Genomic DNA, 26,005 nt, shown 5'->3' on the forward strand with positions numbered 1-26,005 from the left:
GAAGGAGAAATCTGTGGGAAAATGTATCTTCTCCTTCTAAGAAAATAATTATTCATTCTTTATCATCACTTATTCATTGCTCTATTTTCTTCCAATTCCTCCTCTCTGTTCCTCTCCCAACTTCAGGTCATCTTCTGAATTTTGTTGTTTGCTTATTAACTCACTGACTATAGTGTTCCCTGTGTTTGTGTGGGTAACCATCTAGGAATAACAACATCCCTGCAGAAAACTGACCCTCCCTCCATCAGCTGCCATCAATTGCCAGTAGCTCTCAGCTAGAGGTGGGCTATCATGAGCCTCTCCCATATCTATGCTGGATGTTGACTGGCTCTATCTTGTGCGGGTCTTCTGCAGTCATTCACAGCTGTTGTAGGTACGGTCTTGTCATGTCCAGAAGGCACAACTCCACAGCACTCTTCCCTATCTTTTAACCACTAGAACCTGCACATTTCCCTTCTTTGCAGTATTCTGGGCAGAGGGAGTCTGATACAGAAGTCCCTTTCTCTGACCAGCTGGGGGTCTTTGTATTAACCTCTACTCACCGCAGAAAGAAGCTTCTTCAGCGAGGGCTGTAAGCTGTCCTAATCTGTGAGTATAAGGACAAGTATCTAGAGGGCACGTTGGTGCTGTGTCCAGTTAACAAGTAACAGATGTAGGTTCTCCATAGGGCTTCTTAGGGTCTCTCCAGGGTTTATAGTGGCAAATGGAACACAGAGACTTTTGGCATTTGGAGGACTCCACACAGCTTTCCTCTCGGGGCCTCTTGCTAGATGTCATCAACAGCACCAGGCTTTGCAGGGCTGCGAAGTGTATAAATGGAGGATTCTTTTAGCGTCTGGAGGAAGCCACACAGCTAGCTTTCTCCTCGGGGGCCTCCTGAAGGATGTGCAGCAGCAGCACCAGGCTTTGCAGGCCTGTTCTCGGCTACTGTTCGGGTTGGTTCCAGAGAGTGTTAGACAGTTTGGATAAAAACAGGACCCTTTAATGCCAATACAGCTGTGCTGGATCGAGTCACCTTCAGTGAAAGGCGCACAGTTCGTCCTCTATGTGAGCTCACCCTTCCTCTCCTTGAACCGTGTTTACTCAGGTCTTTTCACCACCGTTCAGCCATTTGTCAGGAAACTTTTGCAGTAGATTTCTTTCCAAATGAAATAGAATTGCATTTTTGAACCCAAATAAATTGCTTCATAACCTTGTTTATTTAACATGTACGTTGTGCCAGAAATATCCACAGTCTTAAAAATATAGACAAACTCTCCTTCATCTTCTGCACATATGAGTTCAATATGTGTAAGAAAATTATATTTACTATATATTAGTAAAATTAAGCAGATGTGCATTTTTACACAGAGAAGTATGGTCAGATTTGTTCCGTGAGTTTTCTCCACAGGAGACAGGATCTAATATTTGTAATGAATTCCTCTCTTTAATCCTAATGGATGCTACTTATGCTGTCATGTGACATTATTCAATTTCCTTCTGGTCCGAAACAAAGGAAGATCTAAGGGAACAGTTCTACAGGCCAGTTCAGATTTCTCTGCTCCATAGGCGTCTGATGTGCGTTGAAATTTTGGAAGAGTAAAGCTGGCAGCCTGTGCTTTGCCTTTGTTGACAGACATGTGAACACATCTGTAAGGGGCAAGCCACAGGGGCTCACAGACAGGGTTTCTAAATTCCAGTCTCTTCTATCACTTACACTTTTAGGAGAAAATAAAAGCAAATGACAGACTTTTGGCATTTAAGAAAAATGCATGAGTTCTTTAGACTGTTTAGAGCATGATAACTGCATTTGTTTTTGTTCAGTCAACATTTTTTAAGGAAACTCTTGTGAGCTGGAGTTTATGCTCTAGTCCCACACATTATGATATCCAGACTCATGTATGTGTGTGTATCTATCTGTCTGTCTGTCTTTCTGACTGCTGTGCATATGCATGGATATTTAGATACGCATGGTCCTGAGCAAAAAAGATGAAATTCTTCATGATTTCCTCTCAAAACACCTCTAACAAAAAGTCTCATCAAGCACACATCTTCAGAGAGTGGCTGAAAAGTGATGGTTGGAAAGGGGTTGGAAATAAAGCAGCCACAATTACAGCTTCTGGATCCTTCCATGCCTTGTTAACTTATTGTTATATAATGTGGAGGGGATTTTTTTCTAGTGAGAACATTGCCATTTCTGCATCCTGGTAACTGGAATCTGCTTCATGGTTTTGTGACTGAGTGATTGTCAGTTATCATTTATACTCTGGTCCTTCATGGCCTCATCTATATAAATTATTCACAGTAATATGCCTACACTGCATATGGTGGTGTGAGGAGCTCAGAGCACATTAAAGTGTAACTCAGGGTTGAATTTACAGGTAAATTATATTTTTTGGTTTAATCTTTAATTATACTTCCAAACAGGGTTGGAATTAACCTGTACCTCTCAGCCATGAGACTACAGCTTCCATCAGGGAGCTAGAAATATATATGGTGGATATATATATATATATATATATATATATCCTGCTTCCTAACTCATCTGTTGTGTAAAATATGCTGTGACAACTATTATAGTATGTTTCAGAAGCGGGCCTCTTGCTTTTGTTATGGACTCACTTGGTATTCCAGCGTGGCTTTGAATTTGAGGTTCTCTTGCCTTCACTTCCCAACTCCTGAGATTATAGGCACGTGCTGCCATGCCCAGGCAGAAACATTTTTAAACCTTTCTGTGAATATCTGATATGTCTTAAAGAATTGAATTAATCACATCATTTGCTGCTGCCATATACAGCAATATGCTTAAAAAAATTGGTCTGTGGATTGTTAATGGGGACTTCTCCATATCTTTTAATTATTAGGCAACATTTACACACACACATGCACACACACACGCACACACACAGACATACACACACAGACAAACATATACACACAGACATACACACACAGATTTACATATACACAGATATACACACACAGACATACACACAGAGACATACACTCACAGACATACACACACAGAGAGAGACATACACACACAGACATACACACAGAGAGAGATACGCATACATACACACACACACACACATCAATTGAAATAAACTACGAGGAAATATGCAGAGAGTCCATGGAGTCAGAGATGCTTTACAAATAACTGTGCTTACTAATGAGGTGAAGACTTTTCATGGATGCCACAGTAAGGCAACCGTTTGGATATACAACCATAATATCATCGTCATAATAAACTGATATGAGAGCGTGCAAAAAAATAGAGAATGCTCACAAAATCACCTGTTTGGTTGAAAATTACTCAGGTTTTATAGAGGTTATCTGCTTATTTTGAGAAATAAATGAGTTTAAAATACTTAGTCCAGGTTCAGAGGATCACTCCCAAATGAGAAGAAAACATGAGGTTAAAAAAAAAGAAATAAAATTTTAGTGCTGAAAGTCTATTAGGATCTGCTTATGGAAAGGGTTTTATTCATTGCACAGTTTTCTCTTAAAATAGTCATCAGAGCTTTGCTTTGTGTTTTATTTCCAAGAATTAATATAGTTCTTAAATATCTCTAATTTTATTACTTAAGTAAATATAGCTTACAAAGTGACTAAAAACAAACAACAACAACAAAAAACCCAGCTCCCTGCTTTCTGAAGCATACATGCTGTATCCTATGTTAAGAAAAATGTCGTTTTGATGAATCTTTCCAACCCATGGAAAAATTAAGTGAAGCCATTTAAAATGTATGGCAGTTTAAGTAAGTACACGAAGCAGAAAAACTAACAATAATATAAATGTTAAGCAGAAGGAACAAAATACTAAATCTTTTCAATAGACCCTGAGAAAGAACACTTTGCTAACTTGGAACAGCACAAAACAAGTTCCTGTTCAAAATGGCGGCGGCTGCATTCTCCTTGCTCTCTGCAGGCTTCTGAAGAACAGGAGCGCTGATTTGTATAGACAAAGCCAGAAAACAGCTGGAGCTTCAAAACACTGGAAAAGCCACATAGAACTCAGAACAGGAGAGGCAAATCCCACGTGCCTGTCAAGGGGGTCGCTCTGCAGAATTCCAACTAGGCTTTTGATTGAGCTCATTAGTGCAGTTACTGAAGAAGGAGGAGGTGGGGAGGGGTGAACTGAAAATGTATTGAACAAAGGCATCCCATTAGTTTCTTGTATTCATCCATTGGGCACATCCATGCCCAGCAGCCGTGGGAGACATAAAGTCTGGGCTCTGAAAAAATTGCCTTGGTGAGGCCCTGGTGGGAGACGCTAGGCAGAGCACAGAACCTCTGGAATGGAGAGCGAATCAAGGGGGAGATTGAGTGGAGAGTGATAAGTACTTCTCAAATCAAAACTTCTGCCATGCCCATAAGTCAGACCTAACCACCCAATCTAAAGCCAGGTCACCTGTAGTCCGATTAATAAAAACCCAGAGACAGATGTTGGCGTTCAGCCTGAAGGTCAGAAAAGCAAAACACCCAGCCTCTGGCTCTTACCTCTACCTCAGTCTGAAATGGTGATCCTGCCTCAGAAAATCTCAGAATGAGACTTGAATGAGAGCTGTCTCCTCCTGTCTTATATTTCTCTCTAGTTCTGGGATTAAAGGCTTGCACCATTATGGCCCGGTTTCTATGGCAATCTAGTATGGGGCTAATGGGATTAAAGGTGTGTGTCATCACTGCCTGGTCTGTAAGGCTGAGCAGGCAGCTGTTTTACTCTCTGATCTTCAGGCAAATGAAATATTACAGCCATATGACTTGCCTCCTTTAGTGACTTAATCCACCACATGGATATCACTTGAGCTAATTACTGTTGAGCCATGTGTTGGTGAATACCAAACCCTAAAACACGGAACCCGACATGGTGGCCAGTTCTCTGTCTCAGAGCAGACCTCTGGAGCATGTGACTCCTACAGTCCCATGGAAAGGTCTAGGATGAAAGAGCATGGGGATCTCATTGCTAGATCCAATGAAACTCCCGGCTACTAACTGATCTGCTGCTCTGAGAGTTATGCCCTGAGTCATACATCACTAGTGGGTTTTTGTTTTGTTTTGATAATTAAAATTCATTTCCAATTAGAAAGCTAACACTGGTTTCCTGTATATACACCATCTTTAGCTCAAGGTAGATCTAACCACTGAGCATCCAGGAGGTCATTTTAAGATCATTCCCTCTTGATATCCACATTGGTGGGTGTAGCAGAACCAGCTATTCAATGGCTCTGTAATAACTTACTGATTGATAATCAGCAGTCTTATGCCTCTGCTACAGATGTTTGATTTCAGACATCTCTTCTGTCTTTTGAGAACTGCTCTGCATTTGCGTCTTTCCTAAACATAATGGTTGAGAACTCTTCGCAATGACAACATTTGAGGGTGTCTAATGTGCTCCGTAGAGATGCAACTGCAAGCTCATCTCTCCTCACTATCACCTGGTGCTTAATTTTTGGTGTTCACTGAAGCAATTTTTGTAAATTAATGCAAATATGAAATGCTCTATAGAAAATTGCACAGTGTGTCAGTTGAAAGCAATTATCTAGGAAGCCTTTTAGAGGAGTCAGGTTTGCAAATGCATCTCATATACTTTGTGAAAGGAACTAATTCTCCTGATCTGAAAGACCTATTAAAAATATTTATTCTTATTTGGCTATAAATTTGTAGTTTAATTTGCTGGTGGTGTGGCTTGTTTTCAGTATTCAGATTCTGAAAATATTAATTTTTGATGAGTCCCCTTATGCTTTGTTTTGTTCTTTTCCTAGAGTACCCGAGTGGCCTTAGACCATCTGGAGTCTGTGCCTGAGAAACTGAGCCTTCTAGAGGATTTCAAAGACTTCAGAGTGAGGAGGAGTTGGCTTGTCTCTTTCATTATTTCTGTCTGAGTTAGGACGCTTGACATCTTCCTGATGCACAAGCAAACCTGTGGGAAGGGAGGAAGTGCTGACAACCACTGGGGGTTTTAACAGTGCCATCTTCCCAGAGTTCACTGATATTTATGAAGTCAGGAATAAAAATAACCCAACTTTTGTATTAATAGAACATAGAAAAAATAGATACTTTTATCTTACTATTAGAAATTTGCTTTTTCTCTCTAAACATGTAACAATAATTTAGAAAACCCTAAGAATTAAAGGGAGTGACACATTCCAGTGACATCAGTAAGATGAGATACTTTGTGTTTTAGAGACATTGTATTTCATAGTTATTCCTCTCCCATGACATGTGAAATCCAGTTCATGATAGTTTAGAGTTCATTTCTTCTCGTGTCCCTTTAGGGGATGCAAATGGAAAGTATAGCCTTAACAAGTTATAGCTTATTACAGTGTCAACACACTAGATACAAATAAAAGATTAAAACTAAAAGTGATGTAGTGTTCATGTTGTGAACATGTAGCCTCTTGTTTCAAATTGGCCTTAAAATCCCTAAAAATATGACTTAAGTAATATTTAGGTTCTCTATAAATATTACATATTATTTGATGATACATTTGAGGAGGAAAATAGCATGGGCATGTTGCAATCAATGATAAGATGCAGATCTCAAAATATAATGAGTATTTTTGATGATTTCATAACTGAACTATTTTAGCATGATCCAAGAGTCGGTTGACACATCCTGAAGCTGGTCAGTTGCAAAGAGGAAAAAACAAGCATTCCTTGTTTATTGTGTTGATTCTGTCTCATGTTGTGAATGTGTATTTCCAGTTTAAATCCCTACCAGACAGTTAGGACACCAACATACAGAGCCCTGTGGTTTCCCTTCATTCAACTCGGTGTGGAGAATGTTTTTTATTCCCTGTCTGTACTAGTGTCGCTTAGATGAATGAAGGATGAGTGACAGACAGATGCCCCCTTTAGACCAGGGTAAGCCTGTGACGTAGGCTCCCAGTAAATTCACTTGTCCCTCAGTGCTCCTACTAAACAGAAAGCCTACGAGTGCAGTCCAGAAGTTTTGTTTTCTTATCAGAAGTTCTATTATTGTCACTCAAAGTCTAGCGGTGTTCTAGAAGCCTGTCTTACACATGCCCAGACCCCAATATGAAGATATGTTTATACTGAATTTTTCGGGGAGAATGTGTTTTCAAGTTCAGAGCTGTACATTCCAATTTTTTAAAAGTGTAACCTGTATTCTGAAAAGAGACATGCTTGTTTAGCTATTTTTGTTTGTTATCAAATGCAGCAAGTATTTTTATAACTTTTATTGCACTATGTAGTTAACAGTAGCTAAATCCATTGTGAATAAATCTTTGATATTTAGACATATTTTTTCCATTTTACATATGAGGAAATTGAAGCTTTGAGTTTGCAAATTAGCTGGGAGAGAGATCTAATTTGTCTTCTTTTCACCGTTGCCTCCATCTTGTAGACCATTCCATATGTTCGTGTGTATTCCAAAGACATCTATGCAATTAAAAATAGCTCATTTATCACTTTCATGAAATAGATATAGCCTTAGGTGAAAACATAGAAAGCCTTCATATTATTAAATATTGATTATATTTACACATGCACATATATACACATGTATATCAGTATGATATAAATAAGAATTCAAAGGCCTACATATTCATCTAAATTCAAGTTCATGCCCCAGATGGCATAATGTCTCAGGGAATCCTTTATTTTTTTTATTATCCACCCCCGGGAATACTTTCTTAATAGAAACTGAAGGACACAAATTCTGTCATCTGTGCCACCACTAACATATACACACAAAAATGCACTTTACAATTGTATTTTAAACTCTATCCTACTTTGATACACTTGACTTTATTCTTTCTTGAATTGACTATATTGTCCCCCTCAGTCTCCCTTCTTCTTTTAACCCCATTTTTGGAGACCAAAATGCTTCAGCTCTGTCACCTGAATTTAAACATTGCTTATTTGGTAGAGTGGGAAGGGTATGGCACTGAGTTCCAATCCAGATCCGCCACAAACTGCCTAGCTCTGGCCCAGCATTCATGACTTTATGAACAGCAATTTTTTCTTTCCTTTGCTGTCCTCATGAAAATGAAAAGCTTGGAGCTGGATTTCCAAGTTCCCTTCCCCACTGAGCCACCAATAAGATGAAGGTTCTGTGGGAAGATTTCAGTCTCTACCTACCATAGATAATTGTACACACCAAAATCATTTACCCTCATTGTCTTCTAAATTGTCCCACAAATATTACATGTCTAAATAATTGACTCTCAGAGGTAATTCCTGTGTTCCTTCTTTTTCCTGAAAATGAAGAGAAAGAAAAAAAAATAGAATAAGGGTCCTGAACATGTTGCTTTCTTAATTTATTTGTTCTCTGGATTTGTGTGATTATGAAGAAAAATGAAATATTAAATTTGAAATATATGTGATCCATTGGCGCACAACCCCTTCTCCAGCTGTGGAGCAATTGGTAGTTGTTAGCAGCTGGAAAGGGAGAGTTAGTGTTCTCTGAGTATATCACACCCATCTTATACCTGTGACCAAGTACAGCATGGTCGTTTTCTTATTTTCCTTTGGGTGCCTTTTTTTTTGTATGTATCTCTCTAAATACAGTTATTTTTCTGTACTCCAATATTTCCTTGCTCTTATTTTCGAGCACTGATTATTCTTTCATTTATCAATTTTGAACCCTATCTTTCTTTTCCAGGTTTCCTCCAGTTTATCTGAGAAAACTGATGGCAGATATTCAAAATACAGAATTCACAGAGATGCTGTTCAACAGCGCCGAGATGACACCAGATACAGAATCAAGAGCCTTAAAGTAATGTTCTTTATACAGTTTTGAAAACTTGGGTCATTAACTATCTTTAAGTCTTATACAGCTTATAAGCAGCTGCGGCAGTGTTTGTGTCAGAGTACTTGGGAAAGGAAAGATTCCACTCGATTTCACTGTTGTTATAGCATGTCGTCTGTCTGTAGAAATGAATGCCACCTAAGAAATCCTGAGCCAGGAAAACCCTGGTCACTTGGTTGGTCAAAGATATTGTAAATGACTGCCCTCCTTCATGTGTAAGACAAGGTGTACTCGGCACAGAAGTCCTCTTGAGGTTCAGTATCCTGTGCTATTGAACCTAAAGCCTTGGTATTTCTAGTTATTCTCTTAGGTAGGATAATTCTGTGCAGGACCTCAGATTTATAAATGTGTAACCAGCAAATAGATGAGTGAGATCATTTGATCATGTTGACAAAAAGTATACCATTCCCTAGCCTTACTCCACTCTCTGAGGGCAGACAGATGAGCCCACTTGGCCCTTGTCTTAGTCAGGGTTTCTATTGCTGTGAAGAGACACCATGACCCTGACAATCTTAGAAGACATTTAATTGCAGTGGCTTACTTATAATTCAGACGTGCAGTTCATTATTATCCTAGTGGGACATAGTGGCGTGCAGGCATACGTGGTTCTGGAGAGGTAGCTGCTACATGTTGATATGCAGGAAGCAGGAAGTAGACTGTGGCACTGGGAGTAGCTTAATCATAGGAGATCTCAAAGCCAATCCCCACAGTGACACACTTCCTCCAGCAGGGTCACACTTACTCCAACAAAGCCACACCTCCTAATAGTGCAGCTTTCTTTGGGCACCATTTTCTTTCAAACCACCACAGCCCTGAAGGATCTTAGTTCAGAACCAAGTATCTTGATTTGAACATTGTGACATTCTGGCCAGGTAGTTTTGTTGCTGAGGTGACATTATGCATTATAGGATGGCTGGCAGCATCCCTGAAGTTTATTCAGTTTAGCATCGCCCTCAGTTGCCCGTAGCACACCCACCCAAATTGTGACATCCAGAAAGATCTCCAGGCATCGCCAGATAATCCCTGCAGGACGAAATTACCACCCCCAACACACATGCTCTCTCTCCTCTCTCTCTCTCTCTCTCTCTCTCTCTCTCTCTCTCTCTCTCTCACACACACACACACACACACACACACACACACACACATACACACACACACACACGAAGAATGTTGACCTATAGAGAATCCATCTATGCTCAGATGTGTACTTACAATTACAGAAAAACAAAAACAAAAAGTGTCTATTTTACACACTTTAATGCTAATGAATATTCATTACACAGTATGTATTCACATATTACAACCAAGTGTTATTTCCAAGGAGCTGCCTCCTTCCTAATATAATTGGATAGAGTTATATAGTACTCATTTCGATGATTCTTCTTTAGCATAGTTATGCTATTGATACCTTCAAAGTTAAGAGAATTTCTCATGATTCCATTACTTTTTACCAGTTTTTAAAGTTAGAGTGATTAGCTACACTGTTAAAATTTTTGCCTTGTATGTATGACAATTTTTAAATTACCATCCAACATTCCTGTATTGTACCATACATCCTGAATTATTCATTTCTCCTTCAGTGGAAGTTAATGTGCAGGCAACAGGAGCCTGTGACAATTACTACTCACTGAATGTGTCAGAACAGACTTTCCCAGGTATTACATGTCTTATGTGAAGTCACGCCTACTCCTGCAGCAGCTGTCAGATTGGTCTTATTCATCTCCCATATTGCTGAAGAAAGTAAGGTTATGGAGTGGTTCAATGTTTGAATCCGTATTTCAGCCTAAGTCTACCTAAGTGCAATGTTCTATGTTCTTGACTGCTGTGCTATTTCTATGTTCGGTCTTCATATGGCTTACAGTCACAAAACATAGGACTGTATTTTTAATGTGTTGGAAAAGTTTTCTCCAAAACTACATGATTACATTATCACCAGTTAACAGAGGTCTGTGTGCATACTAAACCTTTAAAACATTATTTCTCAATACAACATGATTTGCTAGCTGGTGAATTTGTGCTATCTAGTGGTGTCAAACAGCTATAAATCAGTGCAGTCTTCATAATAGCATATGGCAAAGTCATGAATGTTTAACACGGGTAGCAAGTAGCTGCACAATTTTATGTAAAACTGGATTTGCAGCCGAAGGCGAGTCAGGCCTGTTTATGGAATGGGTTAAACTTGGAAATATGAGAAAATAAGCTTGAGAATTTTAGAAATAGATGGTATAAGTGTAGCACAGGCCCACAAATTCTATTTTACAAAGGCCATGCTTCGGAATAATAGTCTGTAAACATTTTTACATATTTATCCATTCTTGTGATAAATATATAGATCACCACCAAATTCAGCAGATGCATGCCCTAAATAATGCAGCAGACTGACATTTTGTGACTGTCTTGCCAGTTATGGACACCAATAGTCATTTTTACAAATAAATTTAAAGAGACTGAGAGCAGAGGTCTGTGCTAGTTAGATGTTTGTCAACTTGACACAGGTTAAAATTACTTAAGTAGAGGGAAGCCACACTGAGAGAAAGCCCATTCTGAGTAGTTTTCTGTCACTGTGACACAAGGTAGAGTCATCATAAAGGAGGGAGCACCAATTGAGAAGATATTTCCATATGATTGTGCCATTGGTGAGCCTACAGGGCATTTCCTAGCTATTGTTGATGGAGGGCTCAGCATACTGTGGGCGTGGCCATCACTGGACTAGGGGTCCTGGATTCTTTAAGAAAGCAGACTGAGTAAGCCACGAGGAGCAAGCCAATAGGCTCGAATCTTTAATACCCTCTGTATCAGCTCCTGCCTCCAAGTTCCTGCTCTGTTTGAGTTCCTGTCCTGATTTCGTCAGTGGTGAAGAGTGGTATGGAAGCATAAGCCAAATCAGCCGTTTCCCTCTCATCTTGCTGTGCTCATGGTATTCCATCACAGCAATAGTGACCCTAGCCAGACAATGGCTGTGCTGCATGTCCTTCATTAGTGATTGGTGTGAGAAGGCCCAGCTCACTATGGGTGGTGTTTCCCTTGACCTGGTAGTCCTGGGGTTTATAAGCGAGAAGCAAGCCATGAGGAACAAATCGGTAAGCAGCACTCCTCCATGGCCTCTGCATCAGCTCCTGCGTCCAGGTTCCTTTCCTGCCTAAATCCTTTCTCTAACTTTTCTCAGTGACTTTGACCAAGAGATGGAAGATATAATAAACCCTTTCCCCCCAAGTTGGTTGAAGCTAACTAAGATAAAGCCAGTTCTGAAGTTTTATTGGAAGAGGTTGTTTCCTGGCATTCATTTGCAGAGTCCTGCATTGCTGTGGACAAATAGCTGTGGGAACTCAAGACCATATTGGCATCTGATTTCTCTCCTGTTACTGCTGTCATGTAAGAAAGAAATGCAACATCATGTGTGACCACACCATTGCAGGGAAAGACATGTGAGCAGGAAGCAGGCAAATTAGATTCTCATTCCACCCAGGCCCACAGCCCCTCTCCTTCTGTCTACCCCTTGTGACACCAGCAGGAGAAAGAGGATCCAATTTCTAGAAACCTGTCAAGAGTCCAAACAACCCAGTGCGGACAATTTTAAGAGCACGAGGTAATATAAAAATATGCGAGTATAATAGTGTACTAAGCTGACCAAGCTGATTGCATAAAGCCTGATCTCCATTTGTATTTAGAATTCAAGTCAAAGTCAAGCCCAACACACTCTCACTGACTCTCTGTAGACAACAGAAGCATTTCATGGCCTCTTTTCCACCCAGCCTAATTGAGTTTCTGTAGGAAATGCAGTCTTCCTCACAGCCCCAGCTGTTTCAAATAGAACAGAATGTCCACAGTGAGCCAGTAACACAGCATCACTAATCTGAATTCACGGAGGAGCGTGGTTTGCTCAACAACCCCTCCATTTGTTACCTTTATCCATACTAAATATATGGTTTTAATTAACTTTGGAATGTTTTGATAAAACCACAGACGGTGTACCCCTTTCCATTCTTCCTCTTTCTGAGAAGAAAACAGTAGGTTTTTTTTTTAACTTACAGTTGAAGAGTTGGTGTGCCGCTTCTATTTGAAGAAGCAGCTGTTTCTCAGGATTAGAGGAGCGAGGTGCAGTGTTGGTAATGGCTTTCCACAGTTTGTATGAAGGGAAGGCAGACGTTGCCCAGGCCCTCGGCCGTGTTTGTTCAGTGTAAGCATGTGTGTGATATAAGTCCCTGGCTTGCTCCTGGAAGTCACTTCTCACTCACTGAATCTCTCTGTAATTTGTTTATGCCTCGCTCATAGCAATTAATAGCATTCTGCACTTTCTCGAGTCAGCTATTTCTGGCTCAGATCTGCAACACTAGCTTCTAAAACATGCTGTGTGCAACTAGCACAATCCGAGATTGTAGGTAATGCATAAACATTGTAGTTTTGATACTCCAAAATACATGACCAGTGTAGTATTCACACAAGTTCATGGGCTTTGCTTGGGAATAGTAGGAGCAACCATGGGAGAGTTTAAGAGAACATTAACCCTTTTATCACTATTGTGTCATTTGTAGCTACCCTTTCCCTTCTTTGATAAGAAACTAAATGTAAATTGCTATGCAGATTTATCACTATGCATCCCTCAACCCAACCAATTTGTCACTCTTTGGAGAGAGCCTTACATAGTGTGTGAAGTAAAAATTTAAGAACATATAGAAAACAGTAGTATAAATATAAATGAATATGGAAGTTTAAGAAATGCTCTTTGCTGTATGGCATGGCATTTTAGTACAGGCACTGTCTGTTTTACTTTTGACCCCAGAATAAAGAGCAAGCATACATAATAAATTGTTGATTGTATTCTAGGTTAAAACAGTGTAGGACCTTGGGAGCTCAGTCCAATGCTCCAGCATGGGTCTCTGTCTTTATTTCCATCCATCGCCAGATGAAGGTTCTATGGTGATATGCAAGATATTCATCAGTATGGCTATAGGATAGGGTCATTTCAGGTTCCCTCTCCTCAGCTGCCCAAGGAGCTAACTGGCCTGTATGGATGTTCACCTTCCTAGACCTGGATGGAGGGGGGAGGACCTTGGACTTTCCACAGGGCAGGGAACCCTGACTGCTCTTTTGACTGGAGAGGGAGAGGGAGAGGTGGGAGGAGGGGGAGGGAAATGGGAGGCTGGGAGGAGGCGGGAATTTCTTTTTTTTTTCTTTCAATAAAAAAAAAAAAAACAATGTAGGAGTCTAATGAAAGTCTAATGGCCATTTTTTTCCCAATGATTCTTGGGTGAAACATCCCAAACTTTGTTTGGAAATCAAATTATGTGGAAATAAGAATCATTGTATTCATTTAGCATCAGCTGGACTTAAATGCTGCCATGTCTAACTATATTATTTAATTTTGTTTTTTTTTTAGGTTAAAACATTTTTTTAAAAAAATACAAATTAAACTGCAATTTTTTTCTTAATCTGAAAACAGTTATGGATCAGAAGTGATAACTCAGTTAAGCACATTGTTTTATCCTACTATAGCTTTATGCTCTATACCCTAGTTCTTTGGCATAGAACATAAAATTTTATACAACTGTCATAATGGAATAATTACATTTGCTATTATTGATAGAAAAGTCCTAAAGAGCCATCCAATGGTCTTATCTAGTACTGTCTTTTCTTGTTTTTTTTTTATTCGTTCTTTGGGAATTGCATACAATAAACTTTGATCATATCCAACCCCCCAACAATATTCCCAGATTGACCCAGCCTTCACTACCCTCAAAACTTGGTGTTCTCTTTCCTTTTTATCTTTAAACTCATTAAGTCCAGTTTATAAAACAGTATTTTCAAGAGTCTGTAACTCTAGTGATGAAGGTTGCCAACATGCAGTTATAGCATTGTTGAATCGGTTTAGATTTCCTGTAGAAAAGATGGACTGCATAGTTGGCGGTTCCGTTCAGATCAGTTCAGATGATAAAGTATTAGTAAGGAGACTACTTAGAGGTGATCTGACTGCCCGGGATGGCTCATACTTATAGCTCCTGCACTCAAGGCTGAGACAGTAGGATTGTAAGTTAAAGGCAGCCTAGGCTACATGACTTTCTCAACAAAGAAAAGAAAAGAATACCAAAAGTACCTGCAGCTGTAAGAATAGCCATCTCCTATGTGCCAATATACACTCAGTAAACAGATTTTAATTTCAGTGTGTCATCATATATTCTAGTACCCTCTTACTACAGGTGACACTTTGGGAAATGGTGGAGGATTGTGGGTAGATAGGTAGAAAGGTGGGTTGCTGGTGAAAGTCAGATCCCCACCCTGGTGATTAAAATCTGCACAAGGAGAGGTACAAATTGAGACCTGAATTGCAAACTGTAGGGGAATGTCCAGTTTGAATTTTCCAGCAGAATGAAGTTTGCTGAGGAAGAAGCTGACCTCTCTGGAACACTGATGGAATACAGATGGTCAGAGAGTGGAGTGGAAATAGAGAGAGCACATTATATAACAAAAGGAGTTTAGGAAAACATTCATGCCACAGATCCAGAAATACATGCATTTTAGTTTCCTTTCCTCCAGGGAGAAGAGATTGATAAAACCTTAAAATTAAATGCGTCACTTAGAAACTTTGTGCTGACAGTGTCCCTCAGAGGAAAGCATTTGGTGTACATCACTAGATAGCAGTCATTAGATGTCACCTTAGCAGAGGAACTCAGTCAAGTTGGAACCGATTACAATGCGAGTTATGAAAGAGAAGTGGAAGAAGCCCAGGGAAAATACTAGAAAATGCAAGTTCTTTCATCCATTGAATTTTTGCAGAGAGTTCTGGCTAACTGGATTATTCAGACTTAAGACAGCGATAAAAACAGGGCCTTGTTTTAAGGATAAAAGAATTGTTATAAGGCAGAAGCCAGGATTATTAACATTGCAAAGAATCTTTCTTTTTATTAAGTGTTTTCTTCTTGGTACTAAAGTACTTGATTACATATAAATAGGAAATAAAAAGAAGCGTTGAATTTTTGATCACCTTGTAAAATATATTTAAATTGAGATTCCACAGATTAAATAGCAATATAGGAATGAAGGAGCAATATAGGAAAAGAAGGTACTCTTTTTCATACTCTGGCATGTTGATATGGAAAATTTGGACAATTTTTAAAAGATTTTATTTTAGTTTTTAAGTGTGTGTGTGTGTGTAAGTGTGTATGTAAGTATGTATAAGTACATGTGAAAGTCAGAAGAGGGTGCCAATCCCCTCTTTCTGAGGTTACAGGGGCTTTGAGCCACCTGATGTAGGCACAGGCAATTAAATTTACATCTGAACTCTTAACAGCTAGGTCATCTCTTTAGCTCCCTCTGACTGTATTTTGAAGACATGAAATGTTAAAACTGAAAATATGTAGTTAAGCCTCCACAGTTCTTGCATGTAAAGAAAGGAAGTATGAATATTTGTGTCATGAGTAAGCCATGTGGAAGGAAGGAGTAATTTTTGCAGTGGTGCCTCTGAACACATGGAGCAACAGCTACCAATAGAACGATAAACAACAGCGAGCCTAGACTTTGAAATGCTACCATTTCTTGTCTCATAATTGACGCCATTAGCAGAAGAATCAATGAAGACTAGAGTTGTACCACCAACCAACAACAACTAACTGAAACTTTCAAAAAGTCCTCCGGCACTAGGCAAAGTATACACTGAACATTCTCCAAAGTAGACTATATTCTGGGTGATAAAAATTATTTAAAAATTTTTAAGATGGTTAAAATTATAAAGATTATCCACAGAGAGATAAAACCAAAAATCAATAACAAAAAGCTGTCTGGGAAATACCCAACTACTTAGAAATTAAACATCATACTTGTAACTAGCCCATTATGGCCCAAAGAAGCAAGCCAGAGGAAGCTAAAAATATTTAACTATATTAAAGTAAAAACACAACTTACTGAAATTTGTGGGATCAACAACTACAATGAAGCATGAAAAATATGCCATCCAGTGATTTCACATCTAGGAAATTACAGTATGAACAAGCCTCTTTGTTGCAATGCATCTGTCATAGGAATAAAATCCTGACTAAACCATAAGAGTGGATATTAAGAGTGTAAGTGAAGCTATGATATATAATGGTGATGATGGAGATCCAGTGATATTAGGAAAAGCAGGAGGCTTGTGTTGTAATAGATCCTGTGCTCTATTACATACATGCAGGACTCGAGGAATGAGAGGGAAACAAGAATCCTCTTATAGAAGTGTTTGTATGTGTATATACTTTTTATTTTTACTTTTTTGTTTATTTACATTTATGTACAGTATGAGTGATCCAAAAAACAAACAAAAAACTGGTTGAGGTCCAAGAAACGGCAGTGAATTCCCCAGGTAGTCATGTTACATGAGGCCTTCCTACAAGGACAAGTGCATTTGAGACATCTTCTTAGACCACCTTGCTGAAGTTGCTTGATGTGAACTCTCCAGACACCAGCTATCTTTAGCCAGTCTGGTTTTCCCACTGTATGTTTCAGATGGTAGACCCACCATCCTTCTCTTTACACAATTTGTGTTTTCTTCCAATAATATTTAAGAAATTTAACCTTGGACCAGCATGATGACTTAATGGATTGAGGCCTTTGGATCAGGCCTAATAATATGAGTCCAATCCCCAGATTCCACAAAGATAGAAGGTGAATACCAACTCTAGAGATTTGTCTTTCACACACACACACAGGCTCAAATTCTTGGACCTTTGGGTGCATGCACAAATATATTAATTTAAAAATTAAATTTTCAAGGCAAAAATGTAGCTTCTGCCCACACTTAGTCTTCACTTCAGAATGCTGCGACCACGAGGTCCTCTTCCTTCACTTCCTAAGCTCTTTGTGAATCACTTCCTGAAATCCCCCCTGCTGCTACCCATGTAGTAGTGTCTTCATTGAGCTCTACTCAAATAGTTCCCTGAACATTACCTCCAAGGGGCATCTTCTTTAGCCTCAATTCCATGTTTGTCTTTCTGTTGTTTACTGTTATTAGAGTGCATATCATGCTTCTAATTACACCACATTTTGTGTAGATTATTTGTTTAATGAGTGCCGTTCTCTTTTGGAAAAAATGAACGTTTCCTGATCACATAATCCAATATCTTACTTGTTCCTGCCCCAGCACATAGTATATTCTACCTCCTATTATTATTGAATGAATCGGGGAGGGGGAATAAAGAACATAGTAAATAATTTGAAAAGAATCATAAAAATTGCAAGTTCACTATTTATTTAAGTTTATCAAGTACCTGTTTTTTATCTGTTTAACCAGTGAAATTTTTTGAAGTTGTCCTCTAATAGTTAAGAAAGACACATTTGTGCAACATATGAAGACAGGGACCTATTATGTATATTTTTAATTAAATATTTGTTGGATGTAAAAGACCATATTAATATAATCATACAGAAAGCAGTCTGATAAAATGCATTTTAAATGTAAAATTGTTTTATTGAACCACTATTTCCACCTAAGAATTTGTCATAAGGGGTAGACCTAAATATGGAAAAGGTTGCATATTTAAAGTTACTTCTCCCAGTGTTATTTATGGGGATCTTCTACATGCAAAGAAAGATAATGGCTGAGTAAAGCATGGTGTACCCACTGGATAGTGCGCAAGTAACAGTTAAGTTGAAGATTCGGATAATGTAATGACTTCAAAATGTTTTCACCTTTTTGCCGGTAACATATAGCTTTGTAAATGTGTCTCTAAAGCCCTTTTGTGTATGTGTCATGAAGAAGGCTGGAAAGAAATGTCATGCTGCACAGCAATGAGTGATTTCTTTCTTCTTCATATATAATACACAAGCTATGTATATATACATACATAGCTTGTTTATTATGTCCAGTTTCACCGTCAGTACATTTATGTGACGCTCTTTTGATCATGGAACTGAAGTGTGGTACTTTCTTTCTCAGGACGACAGGCCCTTTTTTGGAGGTTCCCACATCCATGGCCTAGATCACTCAGCCTCTTGGCAGGATGGCAGTTCCTTCCTGTCTAGTCCACACTTCAACTGTAAGTAATAAAGTCTATTACCAGTTATTAAATTGGATTTGTTAAAAAAAAGTATAACTCATGGGGAAATTAAATTTTAAGGCTAGTACATGATAGTAATATTCATGCTAAAGTTTGAGAAAATTTTTATTATGAATTATAAACACCTCTGATGGTACCCAACTCACTGAATTAAAACATGGAATTTGTGTTTAGACTTCAAATATTTTAAAGAAAACTTAGAGTAAATTATCCAAAGTAAAAATGTCTGTTAAACCAATTTTTGGTTTAAAGATTGTTAACTATAGATGAGCAGATAAAGTTATCTCAGCAAAATGGAAATCATCAAAACAGGAATATATTTGCATGTAACTATTCATAAATATTTATTTGTACAAAGAGTAAGCATGCATACATGTCTACACACTAAATTTCATTTTTTCTACCCTGTGGCAACAGTAAGATGTGATGATTCGCTAGCCCAGGACCCAGTTACCACAGTGCTTTCTCTCCTCTTACCTTCTGCAGTGGGTGTCTTTCACAACATTCAGTGTCTATGCGTTATGCTTGAAGTGATGTGGGATTCCCCTCTGTATGATGTGAATATGTTTTATTGCCGTTAGTTAATAAAGAAGCTGCTTTTGGCCAATGGCTTAACACAATAGAGCTAGGCAGAAAGACTAAACAATGCTGGGTGAAAGTAGGCGGGGTCAGAGAGAAGCCATGCTGCCACCACTGGAGACAGATGCCTCAGCTGGAGCCCACCGAAACTTTGCGGTAAGCCATGACCTCATGGTGATGCACAGATTAATGGAGATGGGTTATTTTAGAATGTAAGAGCTACCTAGCAATACGCCTAAGCTACTGGCCAAACGGTATTGTAAATAATATGGTTTCTGAGTGATTATTTCAAGTCAAGGCTGTTGGGAAATGAACTAGCAGCCTCCAACAACATTGAAGAAGGCATCGGTCCTACGGTTTTAAAAGTGTTTTCTATTTTAAACAGCCAAAACTCAATACAAAATTTTTAAATAGGACAACAAATAAATTGATTTCTTATCATTTGAGTAACTTTTCATTTACTGATTTCTTTAATCCCTTCACCACAGAGTGAACTGAACGCAGCAGGAGTGATGCCTGCTGTGTTCACCGTTGCTTCCTTAGTTGGCCACATAATTCTTGGCACATAGTAAAAGCCCAATTAATGTTCAATTAAATTAGGTAAATGAATATACAAGTCCTTTTTGAAGTCTACTTTTATCTAAGCCATCGGGATTCAAATATTATTTAATAGATTCTAATTTGCATAATAATTTAGTTCTTCAATTTATCATGGGCCTGGAGGGTTATACATTAAATTTGATAATTCTGTCATTTAAAATAGCTAGCCTGCTATAAAATAATATATCAGAATAATTCTTAAAGAAGTAGGTCAAATTTAAAGGTGATATCTCTCATTTTTGGTTATTTATATTCATGGATTCATTTAATAAATATTTATCAGTTTCTGACAAATGATTTGGTTTTCATTATATCATGATTATTTTATTCCCAAAGCTAAGCATTTTGTCTTTCCCATCTTAATCATTTTACCAAGTGATTTTGTATCTGTGTGAACCCTCTGCTATTCTGATGTTGCGGCCACTCTTCACTATGGATTACATCTCAAGTTGGATATAGCATTGCAGAATCTGGTGTATGGCCCTGCCAGAATTTGTATCTTTCACATTAAGTAATGTAAAACTTTCCTCAGATTACATGGACATTGGAAGTCCCACCCACTGATACATTGAAGAGCCTGGAGATAGTGACCAGGAGTGGAGAAGAGGGGCCATTTTCTGTTTAAATGGCTCCTAAAACAACATGGATAGAAGACATGTTGTAGGAGCTATCAAGATTGTTGGGATTATATATAATATTATATAATAGGCATTCAGAGAGACTACATTTAGGTTTTGATTGTACCATCTTGTAGCCAGCCTTGATCGTTTTTCTAATTAAGATATATTTCTCGTAAGCAGACATGGGGTTCTATTCAAATGTAGTTGTTCAAAAGTAAATAAAATTATTAAGTATAGGAAAAGTTATCATTGCAACATAGTCTGAATGAAGAACTACTTGTCACTGCTTGTATTATAGGATGTAAAAAATTAATTAAATTCCTCCATTTATTATTTGAGCCTTATAGTTTACTCTTTTTATTGACAAATTTTATTTATGATCTTCATGCCACAGTTATATCCATCTCTTCAGTACTTTTCAAAATTTAGTTAACACTGAATACTTCTGTTTTTGTAGCAGACTAATTCCACTTAGAGAAATTATCCTCTAACTTCTCTTTGTACTGAACACCCTTAAATGGAAAACTGCCATGCCCAGCAGAGAATAGAGCAGAACCTTTGTCAAATAAGATAATTAGAGGTGTTTTCAGATACTAAAGCTAGAGACTAGAAGAGGGAATAGGCTTTTTTAAAAAGGTCTTAGAATTATTAAGTAGGACATAAAAATGAAAGAAACTATACAAATGGGAAATAAAATCTAGGAAAACGTGCAGTAAAAGAAATGGGGACCAGGAAGAAGAATGGGATAATAGAAAAAATTAGGTTTTTAGAAAAACCAAGGGATGACAAGATAGTTCAAGTGGGTCAAGTTACTTGCCACCAGACCTGATGACGTAAGTTCAATCCCTGGGCCCACATGATGAAGAGAAAGAACAAATGTTCACAGTCTGTGCACTGACCTCCACATGCATACTGTGGCATGTGTGTAACTACAAACACATGTCTCTCTCTCTCTCTCTCTTGCTCTCTCTCTCTCTCCTCTACCTGCCTGCCTGTCTGTCTATGTCCCTGTCTCTCTCTAACACACAGATACACACATATACACACTACTAAATTTACTTTACAAATTTGGAATTCAGGGAGGGGCTGTGGAGATGGCTCACTGGCCCTTCTTTCACATGACCTGAGTTTCCATTCCCTGCATCCACATTGGCTCATAGCCGTTTGTAACTCCGGTTCCAGGGGATCCAAGTTTCTTATTCTGGCTTCTGCAGGCACCAAGTATGCACATGGTTCACAGACATATATGCAGGCAGAACACTAATAAACATAAAACAGTAAAACAAACTTGTAAAATTTAATTAAAAATAGACAAGACACGGTTCACAGATTTGGAGTTTGGGGAGAACAAAGGAAGCGTGCAGACCAAGGGTGAAAGGGCTTGTCTAAGCAGTCTGTGATGCATATGGCACCAGACACTTGCTCAGGCCCTTGTTTCCTCATCCCTCGCTTCTATGGAAATACACTGAGGAGAGGGAGGTTAGTGTCCTTCATACTTGTGTCCCTGAAAATGGAATCTTCCATTGACGGTTGATCGAGGCTTTGGCTGACTATGAAATTCTAAGTTTGACCAGCTACAACATTCCAAGTTGAAAATTATTTTCCTTATGAGGGCATTGAAGAAAATACTTCTCCCAATCCAAGACTGCTGTTGAAAATCATAAATATTTTTCTCCTGTCTTTTGAAGTCCTCTTCTGTCTTCTCCACCCCGTTTCCTTCTGTATCTGGTTTCCCTTTTCTCTCCTGACCTGGGAAACTTGGAAGATTGCTGCCCTTGAAGCCCATTGCCTTTGTGGGTTTGTGTTATTCATTCTTCTGTCTTCAGGATTAGTGAGCCCTTAAATGGGTACTCACTTTTGTCCTTTTATTGGAAAGAGCTTTTCTCATATAATATATCCTGATTATAGTTTTTCCTCCTGCTACTCCTCTAAGCTACTTTTTATCTTTCCTCTTTCTATCTCTAGCCCATTTCTACCTCCCATTAGGGAAAAAAAAAGAGGCTTCTGTGGTTCTGTGGGAAAGTAATAAGAATGACTAACACATTATAACTGAACAAAACAAACCAACAGAACAAAAAGAGCTTAAAAGAAAGCACAAGAAGCAGAGAACCACTCATTCACACACCCAGGAATCCCATAGAAACAGCAAACTAGAAGGTATGATGTTAGTGCAGAGGACCTGATACAGAGCCGTGAAGGCCCTGTGCCTCAGTCTCTGTGAGTTCATAGGACCTTTAAGCCTTTTGATTTAGAAGGCCCTCTTTTCCTGGTGTCCTCCATTCCCTGCGACTTTTAGACTCTTTCTGCCTCTTACACAGGTTTCCCTGAGCCCTGAGGGGAGAGATTTGATGGAAACATCCCACTTAGGGCTGAATGGCCCAAGGTCTCTCACTCTCTGCTTTGTGTCTGCCTGTGAATCTCTATATTTGTTCCCGTCTGCTTCCCTGGCCCGAGACAGTACTCACACTTTAAAAAAAAAAATTCTTGATTCTTGGGAATTTCACACCAGATACCCCAATCCCAATCCTACATCATCTGCCCTCCACCTTTGTAGCGTCCCCCACAAAAGGAAACCTTTAAAAGATAAAATAAAAATAAAATATAAATAAAAATGAGAATATCATCAAAATACAAACAAACACAAACTCAAAAGACCAAAAAATACAAAAGCAAGCAAACAGAAGAGCAGAGAGCTGTCCTTTCCCTCACCAGCTGCAGCACTCAAGAGAGTGGCCTCTGCACCTCACCTGGACAACACAGTAGAGCTGGCTCTGAAGCTATCTTTGTAGGAGAGTGGACCCTGAGGGCATCAAGGAAGGAGAACCAGTCATTGTTGCTAGGGGTGAACTAGCCTGGACAATGCCATCTCACCCTGGTCATGAGTCATGAGGATAGGGGAGAGCTGGCGGGCTGGCCGACAACACAACTACCCAAGCCCAAAACTTGGGTTATGAGTTGACCCACCCCCAAATCCACCCCATCTGTGATCTGCTGGAGCACATGAGGGGCTGTACCTGTGGACCTAAAACTACAAGATCCTCACAACACAGGACAACAACAAGATGTCCAAGAGGAGTCCCAGTGAGGGCCCAGCACCGACAGTGTAGTAGAAACCAGAGTCCTTGAACCAGACCAATGTCCCTTTGGGATGAACACTTCCTAGTAAAGATGCATGGGTAAAAAGGTAAACTGTGTGTCATACTGCACCTTCTTTTTTTTCTCTTAAATTTTATTTTCTCTTATTTTTTGTGGGGAGGAGGTTGCAGGGGCAGAGGGCAGATATGAAGGAATAGGGAGATGAATGAGGCTGAGATGCATGATGAGAACGACACAAAGAATGAATTTTTAAAAAGTTAAAAGACAAATAATTCCCTCCTCCATCTCTCCTGCCTCTCCATCTCCTCTTCATTCATCTTAATGGCATTGGGAGCTTCGGCATATTACAAAGTACACACTTTTGTCCAGACAACTTTACTTGCAACACTCATTGTATAAAGTGTTGTTGGTTAGGAACCAGGCCTCTTGCTTCTGGTACACCATCAATACTTCATCCTCACCAAAACTCCTGCAAGCTATTCTACTGTAGTAATAGGAGCGGCGGGGCTGCGTCCCCGGCACCCGGCCGCCCCCACGGCTAGCTTTACCCAAAATAATTACACAGAAACTGTATTCTTTTAAGCACTGCTTGGCCCTTTAGCTCTAGCCCTTACAGGCTAATTCTCACATCCCGATCAACCCATCTCTAATAATCTGTGAGCACCGGTCTTACCGGGAAAGGTTCAGCATGTCTAACCTGGCGACTTGCTTCATCGCGTGCGTCTGCCCGGGAGAGTGGAGCATGGCATCTCTCTTGAGGCGTCTGCTCCCAAGAGGAGAGCTGTGGAATCTGAGCTCACTTCCTCTTCCTCCCAGCGTTCTGTTCTGTTTACTCCTCCTACCTATCTTCTAACCAATGAGGGCCAAGCAGTTTCTTTTTATTTAACCAATGACCTTCCTCCATCTGCTGCCCAGAATCATGGAACTCTTGTGGCTGCCGTTCCACAGGACCAGTCCCTTCACAATGTGCAGCACATCATAGATGGGGTAGATGTTGGGGAGACTAACCCCAAGTCGGGCATGTGTGCCTGGGTGGGAGCTGAGGTGGTCAGTCCAGGTCATTGGGGTCATCCCCCTCCAGTGAGGGGTGGAGCCAGCTGGTCCACACTCATGCTTAATAAATCTTCTCATAGTAAACAGAGATTCTATTGAGAAAATCTTTAGGAAGCAAAGAAATTACACATTATCTTATGCAATTTTAGACTTGGGGAGGAAAAAAGTAAAACCGCCAAAAAAGAAATGTGGAGGAGTTAATTGAGCCATTGGGGGCAAATTGTCGTAGAACAAAAGCATATTAAAATTAATATGAGTCAATTAATATACTTGGGGAGAGAAATAAGAGAAACGTTGTTACAGTCTACCTATTAGGTGTTTTCTGAGCTGTGTTTATTTACATGGTCATGAAAATATAAACACTCAGTATTGACATAGCTGAAACTTCAGCAATAGCTATTTTAGAAGGATGGGTGTGAAGAAGTGGGTGGGTGTGGATAATGTCTAAAAATGATAAATCAGAAAATAGCATTTTAGACTTTTTTATATAAATGGAGCGAAGAATGACATTTAAAGAATTGCTTGTGTTTGCCTCTGGAGGATTCCAAGCGATGCAGTGGGAGACCCCTGGTGTTCTCTACACTACTTTGAAACTCTTTGATGTAAAGATGTACACTTTGGTTAGACATGAGTCTTATAAAGACAAATGCTACCACAAAAACCTCAGTTTTTATATCTGACCAGCAAATGTCCAATTTTCTTATTAACTTCTAAATTGAGTGTAAAATCTGGCTTTGGAGCCCTGAACCATTTCAACCTGTGTGGAAACTTGGCGAAGAGATGACTGCAGCCCTGTCGACGTGGATGGACTTTACTTTCCGGGTCCACGGAGCAGGCTCTTATTGCTTGTGATGGAATACGAACTGCATGAGGCCGCTTTTGTCCCGTGCCATGGAGGCCAAAGCACTCATTCTGCCGACGTAGGGCCTCTGTCAAACTGTAACCAAACCGAGCACAGAAACATGGACCATGGAAAAAACAAAGGAAATGGGAAAACACTGCATAATTTGTGGTCTCTCAAATGCTCCAGCATTAATGAAAGTTTGTTTTAAGAAGTAATTTATGTCAGCTTTGTGTAGTTCAGGTCAATTCATGAGAAGGTGGATTCCCTCTGCCAGGAAGAAGGGAAGAAATGTATAAATTGTAAGTTTATATTGCCATTGGAAATAAGAACACAGAAATCCATTATTAAAAGCATGATCACCAGCAAATTTATCCTGGCTGGCTGGAAGCTGTTGCCCTGAGTCAGGATCCTCTTTTAGAAGGCTGGTTCCATT

General features: G+C 39.3%; 1 protein-coding gene across 3 annotated transcripts in view; it reads left to right on the top strand.

The window, feature by feature from the left end:
• Positions 1-26,005, top strand: part of LOC121434350 (centrosomal protein of 128 kDa-like) — a 359,842-nt gene that overhangs the window by 330,580 nt on the left and 3,257 nt on the right. For all 3 annotated transcript variants that reach the window (XM_041633226.1, XM_041633227.1, XM_041633228.1), the window contains 3 exons: positions 5,745-5,822; positions 8,609-8,722; positions 18,660-18,759. In XM_041633226.1, coding sequence (XP_041489160.1) covers positions 5,745-5,822; positions 8,609-8,722; positions 18,660-18,759 — 292 coding nt within the window. The remainder of the gene's footprint in view (positions 1-5,744; positions 5,823-8,608; positions 8,723-18,659; positions 18,760-26,005) is intronic.

Source organism: Microtus oregoni, unplaced genomic scaffold (assembly GCF_018167655.1).
Source record: "Microtus oregoni isolate MIOR12 unplaced genomic scaffold, Mior012 000043F_ref0000047, whole genome shotgun sequence".
NCBI lineage: Eukaryota > Metazoa > Chordata > Mammalia > Rodentia > Cricetidae > Microtus > Microtus oregoni.